Source organism: Mobula hypostoma, chromosome Y (assembly GCF_963921235.1).
Source record: "Mobula hypostoma chromosome Y, sMobHyp1.1, whole genome shotgun sequence".
In the NCBI taxonomy this organism is placed as follows: Eukaryota; Metazoa; Chordata; class Chondrichthyes; order Myliobatiformes; family Myliobatidae; genus Mobula; species Mobula hypostoma.
Window position 1 is genome coordinate 4,562,564 of NC_086130.1, and position 25,543 is coordinate 4,588,106.

Below are 25,543 nucleotides of genomic sequence, written 5' to 3' on the forward strand. Positions count from 1 at the left end.
AAACGACTCTGGCCTAGACTGTGCCATTGGCTCTGTGATGATGATGCTGCAGCAACCTGTTCAGGTAAAATTTGCTGGGCCCTTCGCCTTGGTACCCTGACCGGAGATTGCTCGCTTGCGACTCGGATCTTGTCGTAGGCCGCGTCTCCTGGCGCATCGGCGGTCCAGTCTTGCTAGTTCCCGAGTACCGGCAGTAGCCGCAGAAATGACCGAGTGAGAAATTTGTCTACCGCGCTCTCCCAACCGGTGCGGAGAATATGCCTCCCCCACCCCCCTCCCACCCGTCCGCTCACTGACACAATTTTCTCAGTTTGAGAATAAAAATTACTTCTCCTGGTATTTTCGCACTGCACTTTTTATTTCTCTCAAGAGTGCTTGAGGACAAAGCAGCAACATTGAGATTAATAAAATCCTTTTGCCAGAAAGGGCAAAAATATTTCCGGGTGGAGGTGTTGGGAAGATATATTCGGTCCATAAAAGGCTAAAAACAAAATCTCTCGTGGCTCTGGGCTCACTTTTGGGGATCAGCGTTTTGATGTTTATTATTCTGTATTTGATTTGTTCTTTTATTCGCTCGTTAAGAATGGGGTTATTCCTTAAACGGTTTCAATGGTGTTTGTGACTGAACAAGTCTCAAGGGTCTAAGTCAGGGTTTCTCAACCACGTTTCCACAAGAGGACGCTAGTGGTTTCGTGGGAGATTGTGGTTTTTTGAAAGATAAACATTCGTTGAACTTCGCAAAATCCATGATGCTAGTATTCACAGTGGCGGGCAGTGACCGAGCAATCCTGTTAGTAAAATCGGTAGAGGTCTCTCAGCCCAGTATGGCAGTGCACAGCTGGACCGTGCTTATTTGGTTGAGTCCACTTTAGGTTTTGGCTGGAAAAGGAAAAGCCATTACAATTGGTGAGTGCTGTATTGCATGGAGGGGCGGACAGTAGGTCGATAATTGGTACGTGCTGTTGCACGGGGTGGATGGATAGCAGGCTGATAATTTGTGCAGACATCCCACCTCTCCCGTAAGTTCTGGGGGTCTCCCGCATATTGATAGTGGCTCCCTGATGCCTGCAAATTACATACACTATCACGGAAATCAATTTTTTGAGAGCGAGCGAGAGAGAAAGAGAGCGCGAGCGACCACGAGAGAATGAGAGAGAAAGAGCGAGCGTGAGAGCGACCACGAGAGAGCGAGAGAGAGAGAAAGAGCACACCATGGCAATGTGTTCCAAAAAAAGAAAATACAAAACATACGTCACCCCGGACTACGCTAAAGTGAACCCCTGCCTAATAGGTGTCAAAAATAATGACAGTGTTGCTCTCTGCACTGTTTGCAACAGTGACTTTTCTATTGCCCATGGTGGGTTAAATGACTGTAAAAGACCTGTTGAGGTGAGTTTAATTAATTAGCATAGCTAACGTTATTAAACTAGCTGGCTGGCTGCTAAGGAGCTACTCTATTGCAGACATCCCACCTCTTCCGGAAGTCACCTGCAAATTGATGGTGCTACCTCCCTGAAATCAGTTTTTGCAGGGTGGGATATCTGATTTGTGAGTGCTGTATTGCACGGAGGGAGGACAGTAGGCTGATAACTGGTGAGTGCTGTATTCCACAGGAGAGGACAGTAGACTGATAATTGGTGAGTGCTGTATTGCACGGGGTTGGGGGGAGGACAGACTGATAATTGGTGTGTGCTGTATTGCATGGATGGGAGAAATGTAGGCCGATAATTGGTGAGTGCTGTATTGCATGGATGGGAGAAATGTAGGCCGATAATTGGTGAGTGCTGTATTGCATGGGGGGATGGGGAGGACAGTAGGCTGGTATTTGGTGAGTAATGTATTGCACCAACGGGAGGAATTTGGGCTGATAATTGATGAGTGCTGTATTGCAATGAGGGAGGACAGTAGACTGATAATTGGTGAGTGCTGTGTTGCACTAACAGGAGAAATGTAGGCTGATAATTGGTGAGTGCTGTATTGCACTTTCAATCTTTTTTTATTGATTTGAAAGAATAAGGATAAATACAAACCAGAGGAGAGGTTATATCAAATACATCTTTCAATAATAATATAAAGAAAGGAGTATACACTGTCAAAATCGTATATAGTATTAAGCTAGAGATAAGAGAACCACTTCTCTTAACTTCCTGGAAAAAAATTCAAAATTTTATATTATTGAGACAAAAAACCTACCAAACTAACCTAAAATGAGAAAAATGGGGACTGGGCTGTCCATTTTGAGGATACAGTTAAAAAAAAAGGAAAATTGTTCTGATCAAATTAAAAATTCACAGAAAAAAAGAATAATTAACTGAAAAAGTAATAAGAATTAGATCCTATGAAAATATTGAATAAAAGATCACCAAGTTTGCTCAAAATTAAAAGATGTATCAAATGTCCAACTTCTTAATTTCTCCAAACTTAAACAAGGCATAATGGAGGAGAGCCAAAAAAATGCAGTAGGTGGATTAGGGTCCTTTCAGTACAATGGAATAGTTCTCCTAGCCAGTAAAGTTGAGAAAGCGATCATGCGTTGAGCGGAAGCAGGAATGTTTCCTGTTTCCGTTGGAATAACCCCAAAGATTGCCGTAAGTGAATTAGGTTGTAAGTCCAGACCTACGACTTTTGATAATGTTCTAAAAACATCTCTGCAAAAGTTATTTAACTTTATGCAGGACCAAAAGATAGGAGTTAAAGTGGCCACCCTGTGTTGCATCTATCACATGTAGGATTTGTATTAGAAAAAATATGCGTCAGTTTATCTTTTGACATATATGCCCTGTGCACTACCTTGAACTGTGAAGGAGTGACGGGCACAGGTAGATGAATTATTAACTAAATGACAAATTAGATAAATCATGTTTGTCCATTAGCTGAGAAAAAGACATTAAACAATCCTCTAAAAACAAATCTGGAGAAGTTATTATTCCCTTAGTTTTCCATATTAAAAAGGCCTTGTCTAAAATTGATCGTTTAAAAAAAATAATTAAAATGAATATTACTAGAAAGAAAAAAGTTATTTACATCAAAAGATCTGTGAAACTGAAACCAAATTTTTAATATATGTCTAACAATGGGACTAAGATCTTGTCTACCAATCTTAGAAAACAAAAAGATAAAGAGGAGCTCCAAACAAAGAAGCCAAAGAGAACCCCTTTACGGAGTTCTCCTCCAAGTCCAACCATGAAGACAGTCCTGCGTATCTATACAGTGAATCCAAAAAGTAATATAACGGATATTAATTGCCGTTGGTAAGGCCATGCCACCATCTTCTCCAAATTTTTGCAATAAAGGTTTACTCACTCTGGAGCTTATATTATTCCAGATATATGATAAGATCATAGAATCTATTCTATCAAAAAACATTTTCGGGACAACGGATGGAACAGCTTGAAACGTGTATAAGGATTTTAGTTAAATTGTCATTTTTATAGCATTTAGTTGACCAATTAATGGCATTGTCATAGACAACCATTTGGAAAACGTTTGTATATTCAATTAAAGGAAGAAAATTATATTTATATAAATCTTTAACATTTTTAGTAATTTTAATACCAACATAAGTAAAATAATTTTTAGCAATTTTAAAAGGTATTAGATCATACTGATCCGAATAGTTATTAATAGGAAATAACTCAGTTTTATGTAAATTTAACTTATATCCAGAGAAAGTACTAAATTCAGTAAATATGGATAACTTAGATGGAATAGATTTCCTAGGGTCTGAAATGTAAACTAATAAATCATCTGCGTATAACGAAACCTTATGTACTTTGTCCCTTCTCTTAATACCCTGAACAGAGTTGGAATCCCTAAGAGCGGTAGCAAGTGGTCCTAAAGCCAAATTAAATAATAAATGACTAAGAGGACAACCCTGAAATAAGGAGATTTTTGATTGTTAGTTATAACCACAGCCATCGGGGCTTCATAGATCAGTTTGGTCCTGGAAATAAATTCTGGACCAAAATTAAATCTCTCCAAAATCTGAAATAAATATGGCCATTCCACCCTATCAAAGGCTTTCTCTGCATGGAGAGATATTCTTTAACTTTAACATTTTTTAACATTTAGATTCTTTAACTGAGGGAGAATAAATAATAGTTAACAATCTTCGAATATTTAAATGTGATTACCTATTTTTTAATAAATCCAGTTTGGTCATTTGAAATAACAGTAGTTAAAATATTCTCAAGTCCATCAGTAAGAATTTTAAAGTCCCCACATTCAGATAGATCTTTTCCTTTTTTAGGGATCATCGAGATTGATGCCTCATAAAAAGTTTTTGGGAGATTCCCAGGGGATTTAGAATCAGTGAAAGTTTGACATAGATGTGATGTAAGCATTTCAGTGAAAGTCTTATAAAATTCCACTGTATATCCATCTGGTCCCAGAGCTTTCCCTATTTGCATAGAGGATATAGCCCTAGCTATTTCCTCTTGTTTAACAGGCACATCTAATATGTTAATATCTTGCATAGAAATTTTAGGTATATTTAATTTTTGCAAAAATCTGTTCATAAAGATAGTATTATACGAAAATTCAGATTTATAAAGATTAGAATAGAAATCTATAAATATCTTATTAATTTCATGAGGGTCTAATGTTTCAGTTCTATCTGGTCTACGTATTTTCAAAATCTGTCTTCTGACCATATTTGCCTTCAACTGACCAGCCAGCAATTTACCTGATTTATCACCATGTAAATAAAATTGACTTTTGGTTCTAAGAAGTTGCTGCTCAATGGGGAAGATCAAAAGTAGAGCATGCTGTGTTTGGAGTTCAACTCTTTCCTCTTACTGAATACATTTTGTCTAACTCTTTAATTTTATTAGTAATCACTAAAAGTTCCATTTTGGGTTTTCTTCTTAAACCTGCTGAATATGAAATTATCTGTCCCGTAAGAAAGGATTTCATTGCATTCCATATAACCAAATTTGACATACCATATAACCACATAACAATTACAGCATGGAAACAGGCCATCTCGGCCCTTCTAGTCCATGCCGAACTCTTACTCTCACCTAGTCCCACCGACCTACACTAAGCCCATAACCCTCCATTCCTTTCCTATCCATATATCTATCCAATTTAACTTTAAACGACAACATCGAACCTCCCTCAACCACTTTCTGCTGGAAGCTCGTTCCACACAACTACCTCTCTCTGAGTAAAGAAGCTCGCCTTCATGTTACCCCTAAACTTTTGCCCTTTAACTCTCAACTCAGGTCCTCTTGTTTGAATCTCCCCCTCTCTCAATGGGAAAAGCCTATCCACGTAAACTCTATCTATCCCCCTCATAATTTTAAATGCCTCTATCAAGTCCCCCCTCAACCTTCTGTGTTCCAAAGAATAAAGACCCAACTTGTTCAACCTTTCTCTGTAACTTAGGAGATGAAACCCAGGCAACATTCTAGTAAATCTTCTCCGTGCACTCTCTAATTTGGTGACATCTTTCCTATAATTCGGTTACCAAAACTGTACACAATACTCCAAATTTGGCCTTACCAATGCCTTATACAATTTCAATATTACATCCCAAATCGTATACTCAATGCTCTGATTTATAAAGGCCGGTATACCAAAAGCTTTCTTCACCACCCTATCCACATGAGATTCCACCTTCAGGGAACTATACACCAGTATTCCTAGATCTCTCTGTTCTACTGCATTTTTCAATGCCCTACCATTTACTATGTATGTCCTATTTTGATTAGTCCTACCAAAATGTAACACCTCACATTTATCAGCTTTAAACTCCATCTGCCATCTTTCAGCCCACTGTTCTAACCGGCCTAAATCTCTCTGCAAACTTTGAAAACCTACTTCATTATCCACAACTCCACCTATCTTAGCATCATCTGCATACTTACTCATCCAATTTACCACCCCATCATCCAGATCATTAATGTATATGACAAATAACACTGGACCCAGTACAGTTCCCTGAGGCACACCACTACACACCGTCCTCCAATCTGACAAAAAGTTATCCATCACCACTCTCTGGCATCTCCCATCCAGCCACTGCTGAATCCATTTTACTACTTCAATGTTAATACCTAACGATTGAACCTTCCTAACTAACCTTCCGTGTGGAACCTTGTCAAAGGCCTTACTGAAGTCCACATAGACATCCATCGCTTTACCCTTGATCAACTTTCCTAGTAACCTCTTCAAAAAATTCAATAAGATTTGTCAAACATGACCTTGCACGCACAAATCCATGTTGACTGTTCCTAATCAGACACTGTCTATCCAGATATTTATATATACCATCCCTAAGAATACTTTTCATCAATTTATCCACCACTGACATCAAACCCACAGGCAAATAATGGCTAGGTTTGCTCTTAGAACCCTTTTTAAACACTGAATACCTTCAGTTGTATTCAGTTCAAAAAATAAAGAAATCTGCTCCTTGATAAAACTAACAAAAGTTGGATCTTGTAACAATATGGGATTCAGTCTCCACTGTGACATATTCAAAATATTATCAGAAATCCTCAAAGTTAATTTCAGGGGTGCGTGGTCTGACAGTGCAATGACGTTGTATGCACAGTTGGCAATGGAATACAACAGTTGTGTATCGAGAAAAAAATAATTGGTTCTTGAATATTTCTGATGTATATGTGAGAAAAAAGAAAAATCTTTCTCATTAGGGTTCTTTTATCTCCAAATATCAGCCAAGCCATATTCTAATAGAAAAGAATTAAATCAAGACGCCACTTTATTAGAAAGCGACGGATTGGTTGATGACCTGTCAATCGACAGATTAAGACAACAATTAAAGTCCCCGGCCATAATCAACTTATTATTCATTTAGATTCAGGAGCACGGAAAATAGCTTCTTAAAAAAATTCAGGACTGTCTAGATTAACATAGAACATAGAATAGTACAGCACATTACAGGCCCATTGGCCCACAATGTTCTGCCGACCTTCGAACCCTGCCTCCCATATAACCTCCACCTTAAATTCCTCCATATACCTGTCTGGTAGCCTCTTAAACTTCACTAGTGTATCTGCCTCTACCACTGACTCAGGCAGTGCATCCACGCACCAACCACTCTCTGAGTAAAAAACCTTCCTCTAATATTCCCCTTGAACTTCCCACCCCTTGTCTTGAAGCCATGTCCTCTTGTATTGAGCAGTGGTGCCCTGGGGAAGAGGCACTGGCTATCCACTCTATCTATTTCTCTTAATATCTTGTATACCTCTATCATTCTCCTTTTCTCCAAAGAGTAAAGCCCTAGCTCCCTTAATCTCTGATCATAATCCAAACTCTCTAAACCAGGCAGCATCCTGGTAAATCTCCTCTGTACCCCTTCCAATGCTTCCACATCCTTCCTATAGTGAGGTGACCAGAACTGGACACAGTACTCCAAATGTGGCCTAACCAGAGCTTTATAGAGCAGCATCATTGCATCACGACTCTTAAACTCTATCCCTCAACTTATGAAAGCTAACACCCCATAAGCTTTCTAAACTACCCTATCTACCTGTGAGGCAACTTTCAGTGATCTGTGAACATGTTACCCAGATCCCTCTGCTCCTCCACACTACCAAGTATCCTGCCATTTACTTCGTACTCTGCCTTGGAGTTTGTCCTTTCAAAGTGTACCACCTCACACTTCTCTGGGTTGAACTCCATTTGCCACTTCTCAGCCCACTTCTGCATCCTATCAATTTGTCTCTGCAATCTTTGACAATCCTCTACACTATCTACAACACCACCAACCTTTGTGTTGTCTGCAAACTTACCAACGCACCCTTCTACTCCCACATCCAGGTCGTTAATAAAAATCACTAAAAGTGGAGGTCCCAGAACAGATCCTTGTGGGACACCACTAGTCACAATCCTCCAATCTGAATGTACTCCCTCCACCACGACCCTCTGCCTTCTGCAGGCTAGCCAATTCTGAATCCACCTGGCCAAACTTCCCTGGTTCCCATGCCTTCTGTCTTTCTGAATAAGCCTACCGTGTGGAACCTTGTCAAATGCCTTGCTAAAATCCATATAGATCACATCCACTGCACTACCCTCATCTTATTTGCCTAGTCACCTCCTTAAAGAACTCTAATCTGGCTTGTTAGACACAATCTTCCCTTCACAAAACCATGCTGACTGTCCCTGATCAGACCATGATTCTCTAAATGCCCAGAGATCCTTTCTCTGAGAATCTCTTGTGGTGCACAAACACACAACAAAGCCACCTTTTGACCACATAGCAAACCAGTGACGATTAAATAATTTCCAATCAAATGAGTAACTATTAAAATATACAAAAGGGATTTTAGAGTTAACAGAAATAGATTCCTCTCTATTTATTGATGAAGAATGGTATAAAGGTCCCTTCCAGAATTTAAAAAAGTGATCTTCATCCTGTCTCCGTACATGAGTTTCTTGCGCGAAAATAATAATCTGCATGAAATGTTTTTAATTTCTTAAGTCTCTTTTTGCGCTTAATAGGATGATTCATGCCATTCAAATTCCAAGAAATTATATTAATTTTGTTAACGTCCATGTTTAAGATTTAATTTAAAATTTTATTAAAAAAGCTATTGCGCAAGTGCAAGCTAGATCCAAAAGAAAAAAGCAGCCCTGACTTGACCAGAAGTGACGACATGATTGATTCAAGATATAACCTCTCAGAACTGCCCAGTGGAAAAAAATATTCTAATAGCCCCACCCCTCTTCCCCAAAGCCCGAGAAAAAATAACTATCCAGTAAGGGGATAGCATGCTAACCTATGACCCTAACCCCAATCTCCATTTTGCAGCTATATTAACAAAGTTATATGTTTACTGCACGAATCGTAGACATAATAAAAGAGATGAACAAATTTCAAAAATTATCATGTTATAAAGTCTAACAGTAGTTAAAACGTAGTTGGCGACGGCCATCTTAAGTTCACCTAAAGTATATTAAAATCATGTATTCAGAAAAGGATGAATCCAAGCAAATAATCTATTACAACTAAAGGTTTAAAAAAAAGCCTACAAATCATTAAAAAAGTGTGTGTGTGTGTATATATATATATCTCAAACCCAGAGCTATATTAATATGTTAGTATTTTCAGGCAAGCAAGAAAAAAATTAAATCATTCAGGTCCTGTGCGGACATTCATAAAATGTGGAACAGACTTTCTTCAAAGCAACTATAGATATGTACTAACTATTAACAGATAATAAAAAAAATTAAATCAGCCAAGTCCTGTATGGACATCCATAAAACGTAAAACAGACTTTCCTCAAGGCATCTATAAACATCCCCCATCTCAGGATTGTGTATTTAAGTTGCATTCAACATAGATTTAAACCCTTGATAAATTCCCAACCTTAATCTGGAGAGTTACTGTTTTGTGGCTAAGAGTCAGGTGGAAAAATTATCAAATGTGCCGGATAACAGAGCGATGGATGACAATTTATTTTATATAATTCAGCCATCAGTTCCCGGTATTTCCTTCTTTCGGCAAAGATCTCCGGGGCAAAATCCTACACTGTACGAATTTCTGTTGAATTGAAGATTAGCTTACCCCTTTTTCTTGCCTCTCGGAGTATAGCTTCTTTGGTGGTAAAATAATGCAAGGATACTACCAGTGGTCGTGGACGTAATTTAGTTGAGGGCTTAGATCACGAGATTAGATGGGCTGTATCGAGTACAGGATTGGCTTCAAGAATCTCGTCAAAAGTGAATATAACATATCTGAAAAGAACTTTAATAGGTCACCGGTTTCAGTATTTTCAGGCAAGCCCAATATACGTAAACTCCTCCTCTTATCTAAATCAATCCTTTTTTTCTTCGTTCTTTATCATTCCAAAGTAACTTCATTAAGTTTTTTTTCCATAGATGGTATCCTCAATTCTTGCTCATTAATAGTTTGCCTAAATGACTCCTGTTCCCTCTTAATTCGATGAGTAGTCTGTTTAAGCATCTGAAATTGAAAATCCAAATTCTTCGAAGATTCTTGAACAGTAGCGATGGATTTTTCAAGCTTTCTGTTAGCATCTGTCAGTTTATCAACCTTAGTGTTAAGCGATCCAAATTCAAGTTTCATATCTTGTATTGAAGAGCATGTTCTTTCCAAAGTAGAAAGTTCCTCTGATTTCTTTATGCCGATTGCTCTGTTTCAAAAAGGCTCTTGCCGTCTCTCAATTCAATACCGGTTCGACTTCCTGCCATCATAGTTAAGTTATAACTCCTTCAACAAAAATAGCGAATCTTCAACTTAAAAAGGATCTATCACTGGAATGTAAGATATAAAAAGTAGAGCCACAGTGGCAACAGTGTCTCACTCCATTCGCTGCAGTTGGTGAGTGCTGAATTGCACAAAGGAGAGAATGGTAGTGTGATAATTGGGGAGTGCTGTTTTGCAGAGACGGGTGGACAGTAGGCTGAGAATTGGTGACTGTTGTATTGCGCAGGGAGGAGGATATAGGCTAATATTTGGTGAGTGCAGCATTGCATGGAGAGAGGACAATAACGGGGGAGGACAGTAGGCTGGTAATTGGTGACTGCTGTACTGCACCGACAGGAGGAATGTAGGCAATAATTGCTTTGTGCTGTATTGTACGGTGGGTGGACAACAGACTGATAATTTGTGAGTGCTGTATTACACATAGCAGTGGATGGTGGGTGATAATTGATGAGTGCTGTATTGCACCGAAGGGAGGATTTTAGGCCGATAATTAGTGAGTGCTCTATTGCATGGAGAGAGGACAGTAGTCTGATAATTGTTGAGTGCAGTATTGCACCGATAGGAGGAATGTAGTCTGAAAATTGATGGGTACTGTATTACACTGGCGGAGGACTGATATTTGTTGAGTACTGTCTTGCACAGGGGTGGGAGGACAGTAATCTGATAATTGGTGAGTGCTGTAGTGGTCCGACGGGAGGAATGTGGGCCAATAATTGGTGAGTGCTGTGTTACACGGTGGGAGGACAGTAGGCTGATAATTGGTGATTGCTTTATTGCAGAGAGGAGATGATGTTAGAATGATAATTAGGGAGTGCTTTATTGTACTGAGGGGGGAAACAATAGGCTGATAATTGGTAGGAAGGGGTGCAGTCGACGTTTCAGGCCGTCAGGACGAAGGGTCTCGGCCTGAAACGTCGACTGTACCTCTTCCTACAGATGCTGCCTGGCCTGCTGCATTCACCAGCAACTTTGATGTGTGTTGCTTGAATTTCCAGCATCTGCAGAATTCCTGTTGTTTGAGGCTGATAATTGGTGTGTGTTGTATTCACGGGGAGGAGGACAATAGGCTGATAATTCGTGAGTGCTGTATTGCACGGAGGAAGGACAGTAGTCTGATCATTGGTGAGTGCTGCTTTGCATGGGTGGGAGAGATGTATGCTGATAATTGGTGAGTGCTATATTGCATGGAGGAAGGACAATAGGCTGATAACTGGTGAGTGCTGTATTGCAAGTTGGAGAGAGGGTAGTAGGCTGATAATTGGTGAACAACATACATCAAAGTTGCTGGTGAACGCAGCAGGCCAAGCAGTAACTTCAGTAACTGAAGCCTTCAGTTAGTCCTGACGAAGGGTCTCGGCCTGAAACGTCGACTGCGCCTCTTCCTATAGATGCTGCTTGGCCTGCTGCGTTCACCAGCAACTTTGATGTATGTTGCTTGAATTTCCAGCATCTGCAGAATTCCTGTTGTTTACGTGATAATTGGTGAATGCTGTATTGCATGGAGAGAGGACAGTACTCTGATAATTGGGGAGTTCTGTATTGCACAGGGTAGGACAGTATGCTGATAAATAGTGACTGCTGTATTGAACCGACAGGAGGAATGTAGGCTGATAATTGATGAGTGCTGTATTGCCAGAGGAGAGATGGTAGTGTGATAATTGAGGAGTACTGTATTGCTCTGAGGGTAGGATGGTAGGCTGATGATTCGTGACTGCTGTTTTGCATGAAGGGGGACTGTAGGCGGATAATTGGTGAGTGCTGCTTTGCACGGTGGAGACGTATGTAGGCAGATAATTGGTGAGTACTGTATGACAATGGGGGAGGACAGTAGGCTGATAATTAGTGAGCGCTGTATTGTACGGGGGGAGGGCTGTAGGCTGATGATTGGTGAGTGCTGTAGTTACCTAACCGGAGGAATGTGGGCCGATAATTGGTGAGTGCTGTATTGCACAGAGGGAGCACAGTAGGCTGATAATTCGTGAGCTGTGTTTTGCTCGATAGGAGGACCGTTCAGTTTGGCCTTGATTGATCTTCTGCAAATCTTCAACATAGTTAAAATTTAGCAGCCATTGTGTCTTCCTGTTTGATGCATTTGTTACAAAACTTTCACAACTATTAATACTTTGACTTTTATCAGCAGGCAGTTATTTGGCATGCACTTAACCATTATGCTTATCGGGATGCTGTCTTCCTTGCAGAAAGGCTCTATGCTGAAGGTATGTAGGAAACAGTCAGATGTGATACTATGAATGGTATCACTTAAGCGAAATGAACAACTGAAGGTTAAGCTATTATGACTGTGATGTACTTTCTATCTATTGCGTTTCTGCAGAGTTTGGAATTTTAGCTGGTTGTTTAAGGAACCATTGGGGAGATGGACTGGGTAAAGGAGTGCTGTGGTTCTGAGGTAGATGTAGGAATAACTGGACATATCAAGAGGAGAAAGGAAATGGGCAGTGGAAGGATTTTTGAAGACGCTCGAGAATTCAAAGTTCATGGCATTAGGTTGTGGACTAGCCAGGTGGAATGTGAGGTGTTGCTCCTCTAGTTCGTGTTTAGCTTCACTACACCAGTGGAGGAGGCTGAGAACAGGTAGATGTGGGAGTGGGGAGGTAAATTAAAATGATTAGTAACAAGAAGATGCAGATGTTTATGGTTGTCAGAGTGCAGATGCTCTGCAAAGCAGACACCTAATTTACATCTGTTGACACCTACTTAAGTAAATCACCTGAAGCAGTAAACATTAAACACCAAAAAGTTCCAAAAAGATGCATGTAAATGTCTTCCTTTCCTCGATTGGCCATCTAGGGCCCTGTCTGGTAGTGAGGGAGGATGCATAGAAAAGGTACAACGCTTCTTGTGATCTCAGTGTTCAGTGCAGGGGGAGGTTTGGATAACAGTTATCCCTGTGTAAAGCAGAAGTAGGCAAGGAGGAGGTTGCAGCTGTGAGTAGATTTGCATTGTAGTTAGCAGTGATATTGAAGAATGAGAATGATGTGCTTGGATGTTTTAGCTAGTGTGGTGGTGAGTGACAACCAGAGAACTTATCCCTGTTATGCTCATAGTGGTGTGGAAGGACTAAGAACTTGAGAATAGAGGAAATATGAGTGAGGGCACCAAAAATAAAAGAGGGGGTTGGTGGGGGTGTTGGGTCCCTGCTTTCTGTAAAAAAGAGGACTTCTCAGATATCCTGGAGTGTAAGGTGTCACCCGAAATAGATATGCCACAAATGGGAAAGTTGAGAAAATGAATGGCATCATTATAAGAGACAGGGTAGCAGGAATTGAAAATGAGAAAATCTTTAGATGCAACACACGCAAAATGCTGGAGGAACTTAGCAGGCAAGGCAGCCTAGAAAGGATACAGTAAACGATTTGGAGAAGAAAAGATACTGCTGAAGGGTCTCGGGCGGAACTGATGACTGTACTTTTTTCCATAGTTACTGACTAGCCTGCTGAGTTCCTTCAGCATTTGTGCATGTTGGGAGGAATTGAAGACTAGTTAGTAGTCTTCCAACATTCCTTCCATATTGGGAGCTGGTAGGGTTGTAGCAGAATTTTGGTAGATAATCTGTTTCCTGAGGTGGAGTCAGAAGATCAAGAAAAGGAAAATATGTGTCAGAGATAACCTAAGTGAATTTTCAGGTAGGGTGGAAGAGAGTTGATAAAATTATGAGTTCTGTACATATGCAGACGGCACTACTAATGCAAATGTTCATGTAAGGGAGAGAGATTTGGGGAGTGGTGCCTGAATAGGTTTAGAAAATGGACCGCTCTCTAGGCATTTCTTAAGTCTTTGAGAGTATGAGTAAACTATATGGGCAGGATGCAGTCTCAAGTATTAATGGTCTCCAGACATTTCTCAAGTCTGAGAGCGATGATTTGGCGCTGCTTCCTGCACGCATGCAGAACTCGTTGACTTTATTAACTTTGCCTCCAACTTTCACCCTGCCCTCAAGTTTACCTGGTCCATTTCCGACACCTCCCTCCCCTTTCTAGATCTTTCGGTCTCTGTCTCTGGAGACAGCTTATCCACTGATGTCTACTATAAGCCTACTGGATCTCACAGCTATCTGGACTATTCCTCTTCTCACCCTGTCTCTTGCAAAAACGCCATCCCCTTCTCGCAATTCCTCCATCTCCGCCGCATCTGCTCTCAGGATGAGGCTTTCATTCTAGGACGAGGGAGATGTCTTCGTTTTTTAAAGAAAGGGCCTTCCCTTCCTCCACTATCAACTCTGCTCTTAAACGCATCTCCCCCATTTCACGTACATCTGCTCTCACTCCATCCTTCCACCACCCCACTAGGAATAGGGTTTCCCTGCCACCTACCACCCCACCAGCCTCTGGGTCCAACATATTATTCTCCGTAACTTCCGCCACCTCCAACGGGATCCCACCACTAAGCATATCTTTCCCTCCCCCCCTCTCTCTGCATTCCGCAGGGATCGCTCCCTACACAACTTCCTTGTCCATTCGTCCCCCCCATCCCTCCCCACTGATCTCCCTCCTGGCACTTATCCGTGTAAGCGGAACAAGTGCTACACATGCCCTTACACTTCCTCCCTTACCACCATTCAGGGCCCCAACCAGTCCTTCCAGGTGAGGCATCACTTCACCTGTGAGTCGACTGGGGTTATATACTGCGTCCGGTGCTCCCGATGTGGCCTTTTATATATTGGCGAGACCCGACGCAGACTGGGAGACCGCTTTGCTGAACATCTACGCTCTGTCCGCCAGAGAAAGCAGGATCTCCCAGTGGCCACACATTTTAATTCCACATCCCATTCCCATTCTGACATGTCTATCCACGGCCTCCTCTACTGTAAAGATGAAGCCACACTCAGGTTGGAGGAACAACACCTTATATTCCGTCTGGGTAGCCTCCAACCTGATGGCATGAACATCGACTTCTATAACTTCCGCTAAGGCCCCACCTCCCCCTCGTACCCCATCTGTTACTCATTTTTATGCACACATTCTTTCTCTCACTCTCCTTTTTCTCCCTCTGTCCCTCTGAATATACCTCTTGCCCATCCTGTGGGTCACCCCCCCCACCGTCTTTCTTCCCAGACCTCCTGTCCCATGATCCTCTCGTATCCCCCTTTGCCTATCACCTGTCCAGCTCTCGGCTCTATCCCTCCCCCTCCTGTCTTCTCCTATCATTTTGGATCTCCCCCTCCCCCTCCAGCTTTCAAATCCCTTACTCACTCTTCCTTCAGTTAGTCCTGACAAAGGGTCTCGGCCTGAAATGTCGACTGCACCTCTTCCTACAGATGCTGCTTGGCCTGCTGCGTTCACCAGCAACTTTGATGTATGTTGAGCGATGATTTGAACCACTTTGTCAGTGTTTCCTTCCAGCTATTCTACTTAGAAACTCTTATTTATTTTAAGAGCCACAGTTCCCATGGAAACATTTCATTATGTAGAGGAAGAGAGAGTTTAAAAGAAGTGAATGGGGACAGCTTGTAACAGCATGCATTGAAAAGAAGGAACTGTTTCTAGATGAACTCTGATTCATTCAGGAAGCTGAGAGTTGATGAATAGGACACACAGGGATGTAGTTACAACGAAATGGATTACCATCAGTGCCGGGTATCCCTGTGACTGTTCCCCTTGGGAGAAGGGTGGGGTGGAATGACCTAGAAGAGTAAAACATAGTGGTCAGGACTCTACTATAGGTTTCCCCCGCCATCCGAAGGTAGAGCGTTCCTGTGAAATGGTTCGTAATCGGAAATGTCATAAAGCGAAGAAGCAATTACCACTTATTTATATGGGAAAATTTTGTGAGCATTTGCAGACCCAAAAATAACCTACCAAATCATACCAAATAACACATAAAACCTAAAATAACAGTAACATACAGTAAAAGCAGGAATGATGTGATACATACACAGCCTATCTGAAGTAGAAATACTTTATCACAATCATCACTGAACTGTTCTCCGTAGCGAAAATCACATGCAAGTGCCTGTGGCAGAAAATCTTACGTAAGCGCTGTTGGCAAAAACACGGCACAAGCGTTCTCCAGTAGCCTTTAAGCTATGAAGCTGCCAAATGATACCAAATATCACGTAAAAATACACAGCCTATATAAAGTAGAAATAATGTAGAAATAAGTGTAGTATCACTTACTGGAATTGGTTCAGCGCAGAGCACACTGTTGATGGTGTGATAGACTGAGTCGGAGTTTGGATGGTGCAGTGGCCCCCACCCCGCGAAGCACGCAGGGGTCCAGCGGTAGCCGGGAGGCACACAACACATCTTTAAGAAAAAAGCCAAATAAACCTGCCAATTAATTAGGTGCCGCCGACACATAAATGTCGGCCCAGATCAGTGCCGATTTCCAACTGTGTCGCCTTTGATCTGGGCCGACAATTACGTGTCAGGCGGCACCTAATTAATTAGCATGTTTATTTTGTCTTTTTTCTTAAAGATGTGCTGTGTGCCTCCCAGCTACTGCTGCATTCTCCTTGAATCGGTACAGTATCTGTCCGCGGCCTGGGTGTTGGGGTGGTGGGACACTGGGGTGTCATCTCGTCGTCTGTTTGCATTCGAGCAGGCAGCTCATTTTCTCCTTGACTGCCTGCCTTGATGTCGAAGGTCGAGGTTCGTCGTCTGCTGTGGCTGATGTGGAAGGCTTGCTTGACTGCTGAGCCTCGCACATTTTTCTATCATACAGTTCTTTGTAAGGACTCAACCCATCTTGCAAATATCCCCAAAACCTTTCAAAATTAAAGTCGTACTTTATCATTGCAGCGAAAATCTCACGCAGTTGCTTCATGTTCAGTTTGCTACTGCATTCGGTTTCGATTGTTATCCTTTTTTCTAACAATTGCATCAGCTCTTCACGTATCATTTCTTGGTCAGAGGATGCCAAAAGCTCTTCAACATCATCTTCGTCAGCTTCCACAAGCCAAACTCACTTTGTCCTTGCTTCGTTCACCACGGTTGAAATGCTTAATTGTGTCTAGTTTTACGCTAAGTATAACACCCTTACGAGCTCTTTTAGGCTTTTCCGACACCATAGAACTCATCTTGCAAACGACTGCTCACAGGCATGTGTTTAAGCAATGCCGTTCCGAATCTGGGGGAGAGCAGCTGCTGATTTTTTTCGTGCGCTGAATTTTTTATCGCGCGTTTTTTTTTCATAACAGTGAAAACACCTTCTGAATGCGAAAACAGGGTACTAATGTGGGTCTTTTGTAATAGTGAGGTTTCGTAAAGCGAACATTCGAAAAGCGGGGGACACCTGTACTGGGTGTCTTCTGATGCTCAGAAGGGAAGGGGAGGAAGAGTTGACATAGACATAGACATAGACATACTTTATTGATCCCGAGGGAAATTGAGTTTTGTTACAGCTGCACCAACCAAGAATAGACCATAAATATAGAAATACAAAAACCACAAACAAACAACAATATGCTAACTATGCCAGATGGAAATACGTCCAGGACCAGCCTATTGGCTCAGGGTATCTGACCCTCCACGGGAGGAGCTGTAAAGTGCGATGGCCACAGGCAAGAACAAACTCCCATGACGCCCAGTGTTGTATTTCGGTGGAATATGGCTGGAGTCCAACAGCAAAAAGTTCAATATCCGGGCTACAAACGTAATATGACCAGGATTGCACCATCCCTTGTTAACCAGAACAGCAAGCCCCCAACTCCTTTACGCTTACCGCTCTCAGTGCACTTCCGGTCAGCCCGAACGGTCTGGAAGCCCTCCATGGAAAAGTTTTAGTCGGGTATGTCCTTGTGCAGCCCCATTTCAGTGAAACACAGAACACTGCGCTCCCGAAATGTTCTCTGACGCCTGGCTAGCGCCGTCAACTCAGCCATTTTATTACCCACCGAACTTCTCTTCTCTATAAGTCTCTGTTGTCTCGACCTGGTCCTCCTTCCTCAACTTTGTGATCCCCCTCTGCATCCTCTGTGTGTTTTCCTCCAGATTTCAGCAGGGGTGTCCGCTGCTTTGTTCGCTAAACCGGCCGGCATAAGCGCAATGAGCTGGTCCCTGAAATAAACAATGCGACCATACTGCTGCCCCGCTAATGAGACGTGTCTGAATGTAATTATTTTCTACGCTAAAAACCCAAGTACAACTCTCTCCACCTGAGGGTGCAGCTTCAACGTGTTACCGTGAAAAAAATACGACAAATAACGTAAGTTAAAAAAGTAAGAAGAGAAAAGTAAGAGAACTAGTCGGAATGGCTGTAACAGGCTGCATGCACGACCGGCGCATGCGCAGTAGTGATGAGGTATCCATTATTTAGGGGACTAGAGAGGAGGTTCTGTTGACGAGCACATGATTCCTAAATGATGTGGTGCTTCCCGGATACCAGGGTCAGGGACTTCTCGGATTGTGTTCTCAGCATTCTTATGTGGGAAGGTGAGCGGCCAGAAGCCGTAGACCTTGTCAGTACCAATTAAATGAGTAGTAATGTAGTAATGCAAACTGAATTCAGGTAGTTAGATGCTAAATTAAAGGACAAAACCTCCATGGTTGTGATCTTAAGATTGCTATCCATGCCACGTGTTATTGAGGCCAGAAAAAGGAAGATCAGACAGTTTAACTGTGGCCAAAGAGATGGTGTAGGTGGGAGGATGTCAGATGTTTGGATCACTGGGCTCCAGGGAAGGTGGGACCTGTTCAGACAGGACGGTTTGCACCTGAACCTGACGGCAACTAATATCCTAGCAGGAAGGTTTGTTAATACTACATGATGGAGTTTAAAATAGAGTTATAGGGGGATGGAAACCATAGTGCCAAAACAGATAGCGGATTGTTGTGAAGAAAGATTTTTTTAAATCTAACATACAAAGTCAGGAATTAAAACGTTTAGCATGATGCGATTAATTTATTTTATTTATATATTTAGAGATACAGTGTGGAACAGGCCCTTCCAACCCAACAAGCCACACCGCCCAGTAACCCACCTATTTAACACTTGCCTAATCACAGGACAGTTTACAATGACCAATTACCCTACCGGCTGGTGCATCTTTGGAGTGTGGGAGGAACTTGGAACATCTGGAGGAAACCCATGCAGTCACGAGGAGAAAGTGCAAACTTTTTACAAGCAGTGCTGGAATTGAATTCTGACTCATTGGACATAATAATGTTCTGATATGAGTATATTTCAATGCAGGAGGTAATATAGCAAAGGTACATGAGTAAGGCATGGATCAGCATGCGAAATCATGACATTGTAGTCATTAGTGAGACTTGGTTGCCGAAGGCACATTTCAGTGCTCCATGGTTCCAGTATAGAATGGGAGGGATTAAAGAGGGAGGGGTGGCATCACTGGTCAGGAAATTGTCACAGCAGTGCTCAGGTGGGATAGACCGTTCAGCTTGTCTAGTGAGGATCTATGGGTAAAACTGAGGAATAAGAAAGGAATGACCACTTTAACCATATAACAAATACAGCACAGAAACAGGCCATCTTGGCCCTGCTAGTCTGTGCCGAACTCTTACTCTCACCTAGTTCCACCAACCTACACTCAGCCCATAATCCTCCATTCCTTTCATGTCCATATATCTATCCAATTTAACTTTAAGCAACAACTTCGAACCTGCCTCAACCACTTCTGTTGGAAGCTCGTTGCACACAGCTACCACTCTCTGAGTAAAGAAGTTCCCCCTCATGTTACCCCTAAACTCTTGCCCTTTAACTCTCAACTCTATCTAACCCCCTCATAATTTTAAACACCTCTATCAAGTCCCCCCTCAACCTTCTACGTTCCAAAGAATAAAGACCTAATGTGTTCAACCTTTCTCTGTAACTTAGGAGATGAAACCCAGGCAACATTTTAGTAAACCTCCTCTGTACTCTCTCTATTTTGGTGACATCTTTCCTATAATTCGGTGACCAAAACTATACACAATACTCCAAATTTGGCCTCACCAATGCCTTATACAATTTCAACATTACATCCCAATTCCTATACTCAATGCTCTGATTAATAAAGGCTAGCATACCAAAAGCTTTCTTCACCGCTCTATCCACATGAAATTCCAGCTTCAGGGAACTATGCACCATTATTCCTACATCCCTCTGTTCCACTGCATTCTTCAATGCCCTATTATTTACCTTGTATGTCCTATTTTGATTAGTCCTACCAAAATGTAGCACCTCACATTTATCAGCATTAAACTCCATCTACCATCTTTCAGCCCATTCTTCTAACTGGCCTAAATCTCTCTGCAAGCTTTGAAAACCTACTTCATTATCCACAACGCCACCTATCTTAGTATCATCTGCATACTTACTAATCCAATTTACCACCCCATCATCCAGATCATTAATATATATTACAAACAACATTGGACCCAGTACAGATCCCTGAGGCACACCGCTAGACACTGTCCTCCAATCTGACACACAGTTATCCACCACTACTCTCCGGCATCTCCTTTCCAGCCACTGCTGAATCCATTTTACTACTTCGATATTAATGGTTAACGATAGAACCTTCCTAACTAACTGTAATAGGATTATATTATAGAACACCCAATAATCCATGGGATTTAGAGGAGCAAATCTGTAGAGTGTTTGCAATCTGTTCCAAGTAAGGTTGTCATAGTAGGTGATTTTAACTCTCCCTTCTTCAGTATTTCCCATTCCTGTTTTTCTCTCTCACCTTATCTCCTTGACTACCCATCACATCCCTCTGCTGCTTCTCCTTCTTTATCTTCCATGGACTTTAGCCTCTCCTATTAGATTCCCTCTTCTCCAGCCCTTTATCTCTTTCATGAATATACTTCCCAGCTCTTTACTTCACTACTCCCCCCTCCCTGTTTCACCCATCACCAACCACCTTGTACTTCTTCCTCTGTTCTCCCCCCACCTTGTCACTCTTTCTTCTCTTTCTTTCCAGTCCTGAATGTCTCTGCTTGAAACATTGACTGTGTACTCTTTTCCTTTCTAAACTGAAGAAAGATCAATTTTGATCCTTTCACCATGTCCACTAGGAAGGATGGATTGGGACAGTTTGTTTTCTGGTAAAGTTGTACTTGGTAAGTGGGGTCCCTCAAAAGTGAAATTTTGAGAGTATAGAGTTTATATATTCGTTTCAGAATAAATTGGCAAGGATAACTGATTTTTGAGAAGTATTGAGGCTCTGGATAAGAAAAATTACGTTCTGCATAGCAGGTGTCATTGTGGAGTGGAGACTGAGTGTGTAAATCTGACCAGAGGAATGGATGCTGGAAATGGTGAGAATGGAGGGCTGTAAAAGGAGTGTGGGACAGGTGGTAGAGAAGGAGTGCCAACGGTTGGGAAGGGTGGCATTGATGTGGGTACACCCAGCCCTGAGTCACTAGACAAGGTAATTTCATTACAGAATATTACTCTGGTGCTTCCCACTCACTTCTCTGTCCCTTCCCCCTTTTTCAGCCATGATTCCAATCTCACTACCCCCCTTCTCATTCTTGGTCAACAATAGAGACCTATATTAGAATCAGGTTTATTATCAGTTACGTTATGTCATGAATTTTTTTTTGCTGACAGCAGTACAGTGTAATACATAAAATTACTTTGGCACCCTAGCTATATTTATGTACCTAAGACTTGGTACTGTATAGGCAAGTAGGAACTTAATGATGTACTTATTAAGTATAAGAAGTGTGAGAGAATACTTAAGGAGGAAACCTGGAGGGCTAAAAGAAGGCATGAGGTTGCCCTAGTAGACATGGTGAAAGGAAAAACTGAAGCCATCTGCAGATGTATTAAGAGCAATAGGATTGCAAGGGACAAAATATGTGGCAACCTATGTGTGGAGCTGAAAGAGATTGGGGAGATCTTAAATGCATCTTTTTTTGTGAATCTATATTTACTTGGAAGACACAGAGTCTGTAGAACTGAGGCAAGCCAGTTGCAAGGCATTACCCTGTACTGATTACAAAGGAGATGTTTGCTGTCTCGAGCCAGATCAGGATGGATAAATCCCCAGGGTCTGACAAAGTGTTCCCTCAGACCCTGTGAGAGTCTAGTGCAGGAATTTCAGGGGCTCTAGCAGAGATATTTAAATCAGCCATGATGAAATGGCAGAGCAGACTCGATGGGCCAACTGGCCAAATTCTGCTCCTATATCTTATGGTCTTATCATCTGAGACAATGGTGAGACCTAATTTGGAGTACCATGTGCAGTTTTGGTCACCTATCAACAGGAAGTATGTTCATTGGATTGAAAGACTGCAGAAAAAATAATAAGGACATTTTGCTGGGATTTGACTAGCTGAGTTATAGATTAGACTTTATTCATCAAAGGCTAAGAGGAGATTTCATAGAGGAATACAAAATTATGGGGGGAATAGATAGGGTAAATGCATGCAAGCTTTTTCCACTAAAGCAGTGTGAGACTAGAACTAGAGGTCATGGGTTAAAGGTGAGAGAGAACTCCATCACTGCGAGTGTGATGACAGTGTGGAATGAGCTACCAATGCAAATGATGTTTGGGAGTTTGATTTCAACATTCAAGAGAAACTTGGATAGGTACATGATGAAAAACTATTGTCTGCACCCAGATCAATGGGACTAGGCAAATTAACATGATTCGGTGCAGACTATGTGGTCTAAAGGGTCTGTTTCTGTGCTGTAGTGTTCCATGTCACTATGATGACACCAGCAAAAATTATTTTTATTAATATTAATGCTATTGGGTTTAATGTTAAATTCACCTTTAATTTCATTGGATGAAAGAATGTTTTTCTGAATTGAGCTGAATTGTCTCATGATTTTTTGTAGCACTTGGTATTATTATTTTGTTTTCCACTAAGAACTTTGATTTGAAAGAAACAGTGAATATTTTTTAAAACCCATATTTCAAAACCTGAAAATTTTACTTTTTAGGCCTCTCAACAAGCTATAGGTCACAAACTCAAGCTTTCATTCAGGCCATGAAATGAAACCTTGTCGAGTCCATCTGACACACCAATGATTCTGTCGTTTAGCAGAGCCCTTTCTCTAATGATGAATGATGACTGTAATCCTGTCTGTTTTGTCCACATCAATAGTACTTTCAGAAAATAGTATAAAGTACTTGTAGGTTTTTTAAATAATGTTCTCTGCAGGTAAAATATTGTTTCCTAATCATTTTGTTATTGTGATTGGTTTTTAGAAAATGTCTAGTATTTAATGAAAATGTTTTCATTTTATTCTTTAGTTTGTTCCGAAGATGCTCTGTTTCTCTTAGCAACCTGCTATTATCGCTCTGGTAGAGCGTACAAAGCCTATCGGCTTTTGAAAACTCATAGTTGTACTACTCCTCAATGCAAATATCTTCTTGCCAGATGTTGTATAGATGTAAACAAGTAAGTAAAAGTGAATGGAAGTTTGAAAATTATAACCTCCGGCTCTATTAACAAAGCAATGAATGTACAGTTCTAAAGCTTGTTTCCCTTCAGATTGAAATGATTTTAACCTTGATCCCTGATTTTTTTTAAGACATTGGAGCAGTTTATACAAAGTTCAAAGTAAATATTATTATCGGAGGATGTGTATGTCACCACATACAACCTTGAGATTCTCTTCCTGTGGGTATATTCAGCAAATCTATAGAATAGTAACTGTTAACAGGATCAAATAAAGATCAAATAGAGTATAGAAGTCAACAAATTGTGTAAATGCACTTACAAATAAATAATAAGAGTATGAAATAACAAGATAAAGAGTCCTTAAGTGAGATCATTTTGTTGTGAAAACCTCTCAATAGAAGGGTGTTGAGGAGTCTGATGGTTGAGGGGTAGCAACTGTTCTTGAACTTTGTGATGCAAGTCCTGAGGAACTTGTACCTTTTACCTCATGGCAGCAGCAAGAAAAGAGCATGGCACAGGTTGTGAGAAGCTTTGATGATGGATGCTGCTATTCTACGACAATGTTTCATGTAGATGTACTCAATGGTTGGGAGGACTTTACCATGATGTACTGACCATAAGACCATAAGACAAAGGAGCAGAAGTCGGCCATTCGGCCCATCGAGTTTGCTCCACCATTTTATCATGAGCTGATCCATTCTCCCATTTAGTCCCACTCCCCCAGCTTCTCACCATAACCTTTGATGCCCTGGCTACTCAGATACCTATCAATCTCTGCCTTAAATATACCCAATGACTTGGCCTCCACTGCCACCCGTGCCAACAAATTCCATAGATTCACCACCATCTGACTAAAAAAATTTCTTAGCATTTCTGTTCTGAATGGGCGCCCTTCAATCCTTAAGTCATGCCCTCTCGTACTAGACTCCCCCATCATGGGAAACAACTTTGCCTCATCCACTCTGTCTGTGCCTTTCAACACTTGAAATGTTTCTATGAGGTCTCCCCTCATTCTTCTAAATTCCAAGGAATACAGTCCAAGAGCGGACAAACGTTCCTCATATGTTAACACTCTCATTCCCAGAGTCATTCTAGTGAATCTTCTCTGTACCCTCTCCAACGTCAGCACATCCTTTCTTAAATAAGGAGACCAAAACTGCCCACAGTAATCCAAGTGAGGTCTCACCAGCGCCTTATAGAGAGCCTCAACATCACATCCCTGCTCCTATACACTATTCCTCTAGAAATGAATGCCAACATTGCATTCACCTTCTTCACTACGGACTCAACCTGGAGGTTAACCTTAAGGGTATCCTGTAGGAGGACTCCCAAGTCCCGTTGCATCTCCAAACTTTGAATTCTTTCCACATTTAAGTAATAGTCTGCCCGTTTATTATTTCTGCCAAAGTGCATAACCATACACTTTCCAACATTGTCCTTCATTTGCCACTTCTCTGCCCATTCTTCCAATCTAACCAAGTCTGTCTATAGACTCACCATTTCCTCAGCACTACCGGCCCCTCCACCTATCTTCATATCGTCAGCAAACTTCGCCACAAAGCCATCTATTCCATAATCCAAATCATTGATGGACAATGTAAAAAGAAGCGGCCCCTGTGGAACACCACTGATAACCGGCAGCCAACCAGAATAGGATCCCGTTATTCCCACTCTCTGTTTCCTGCTAATCAGCCAACGCTCTATCCAGGTAAGTAACTTTCCCGTAATTCTATGGGCTCTTATCTTGTTAAGTAGCCGCATGTATGGCACCTTGTCAAAGGCCTTCTGAAAATCCAAATATACAACATCCACTACATCTCCCTTGTCTAGCCTACTGGTAATTTCCTCAAAGAATTGTAATAGGTTTGTCAGGCAGGGTTTTCCTTTAAGGAATCCATGCTGAGTTCTGCCTATCTTGTCATATGCCTCCAGGTTCTCTGTAACCTCATCCTTGACAATCGAATCCAACAACTTCCCAACCACCGATGTCAAGCTAACAGGTCTATAATTTCCTTTTTGCTTCATT

General features: G+C 41.5%; 1 protein-coding gene across 1 annotated transcript in view; it reads left to right on the forward strand.

The window, feature by feature from the left end:
* The window catches only part of LOC134341076 (cell division cycle protein 27 homolog), a 272,971-nt gene that overhangs the window by 7,673 nt on the left and 239,755 nt on the right, over nucleotides 1–25,543 (forward strand). Inside the window, exons 2-3 of the mRNA XM_063038824.1 lie at nucleotides 12,339–12,414; nucleotides 23,367–23,514. Coding sequence (XP_062894894.1) covers nucleotides 12,339–12,414; nucleotides 23,367–23,514 — 224 coding nt within the window. The remainder of the gene's footprint in view (nucleotides 1–12,338; nucleotides 12,415–23,366; nucleotides 23,515–25,543) is intronic.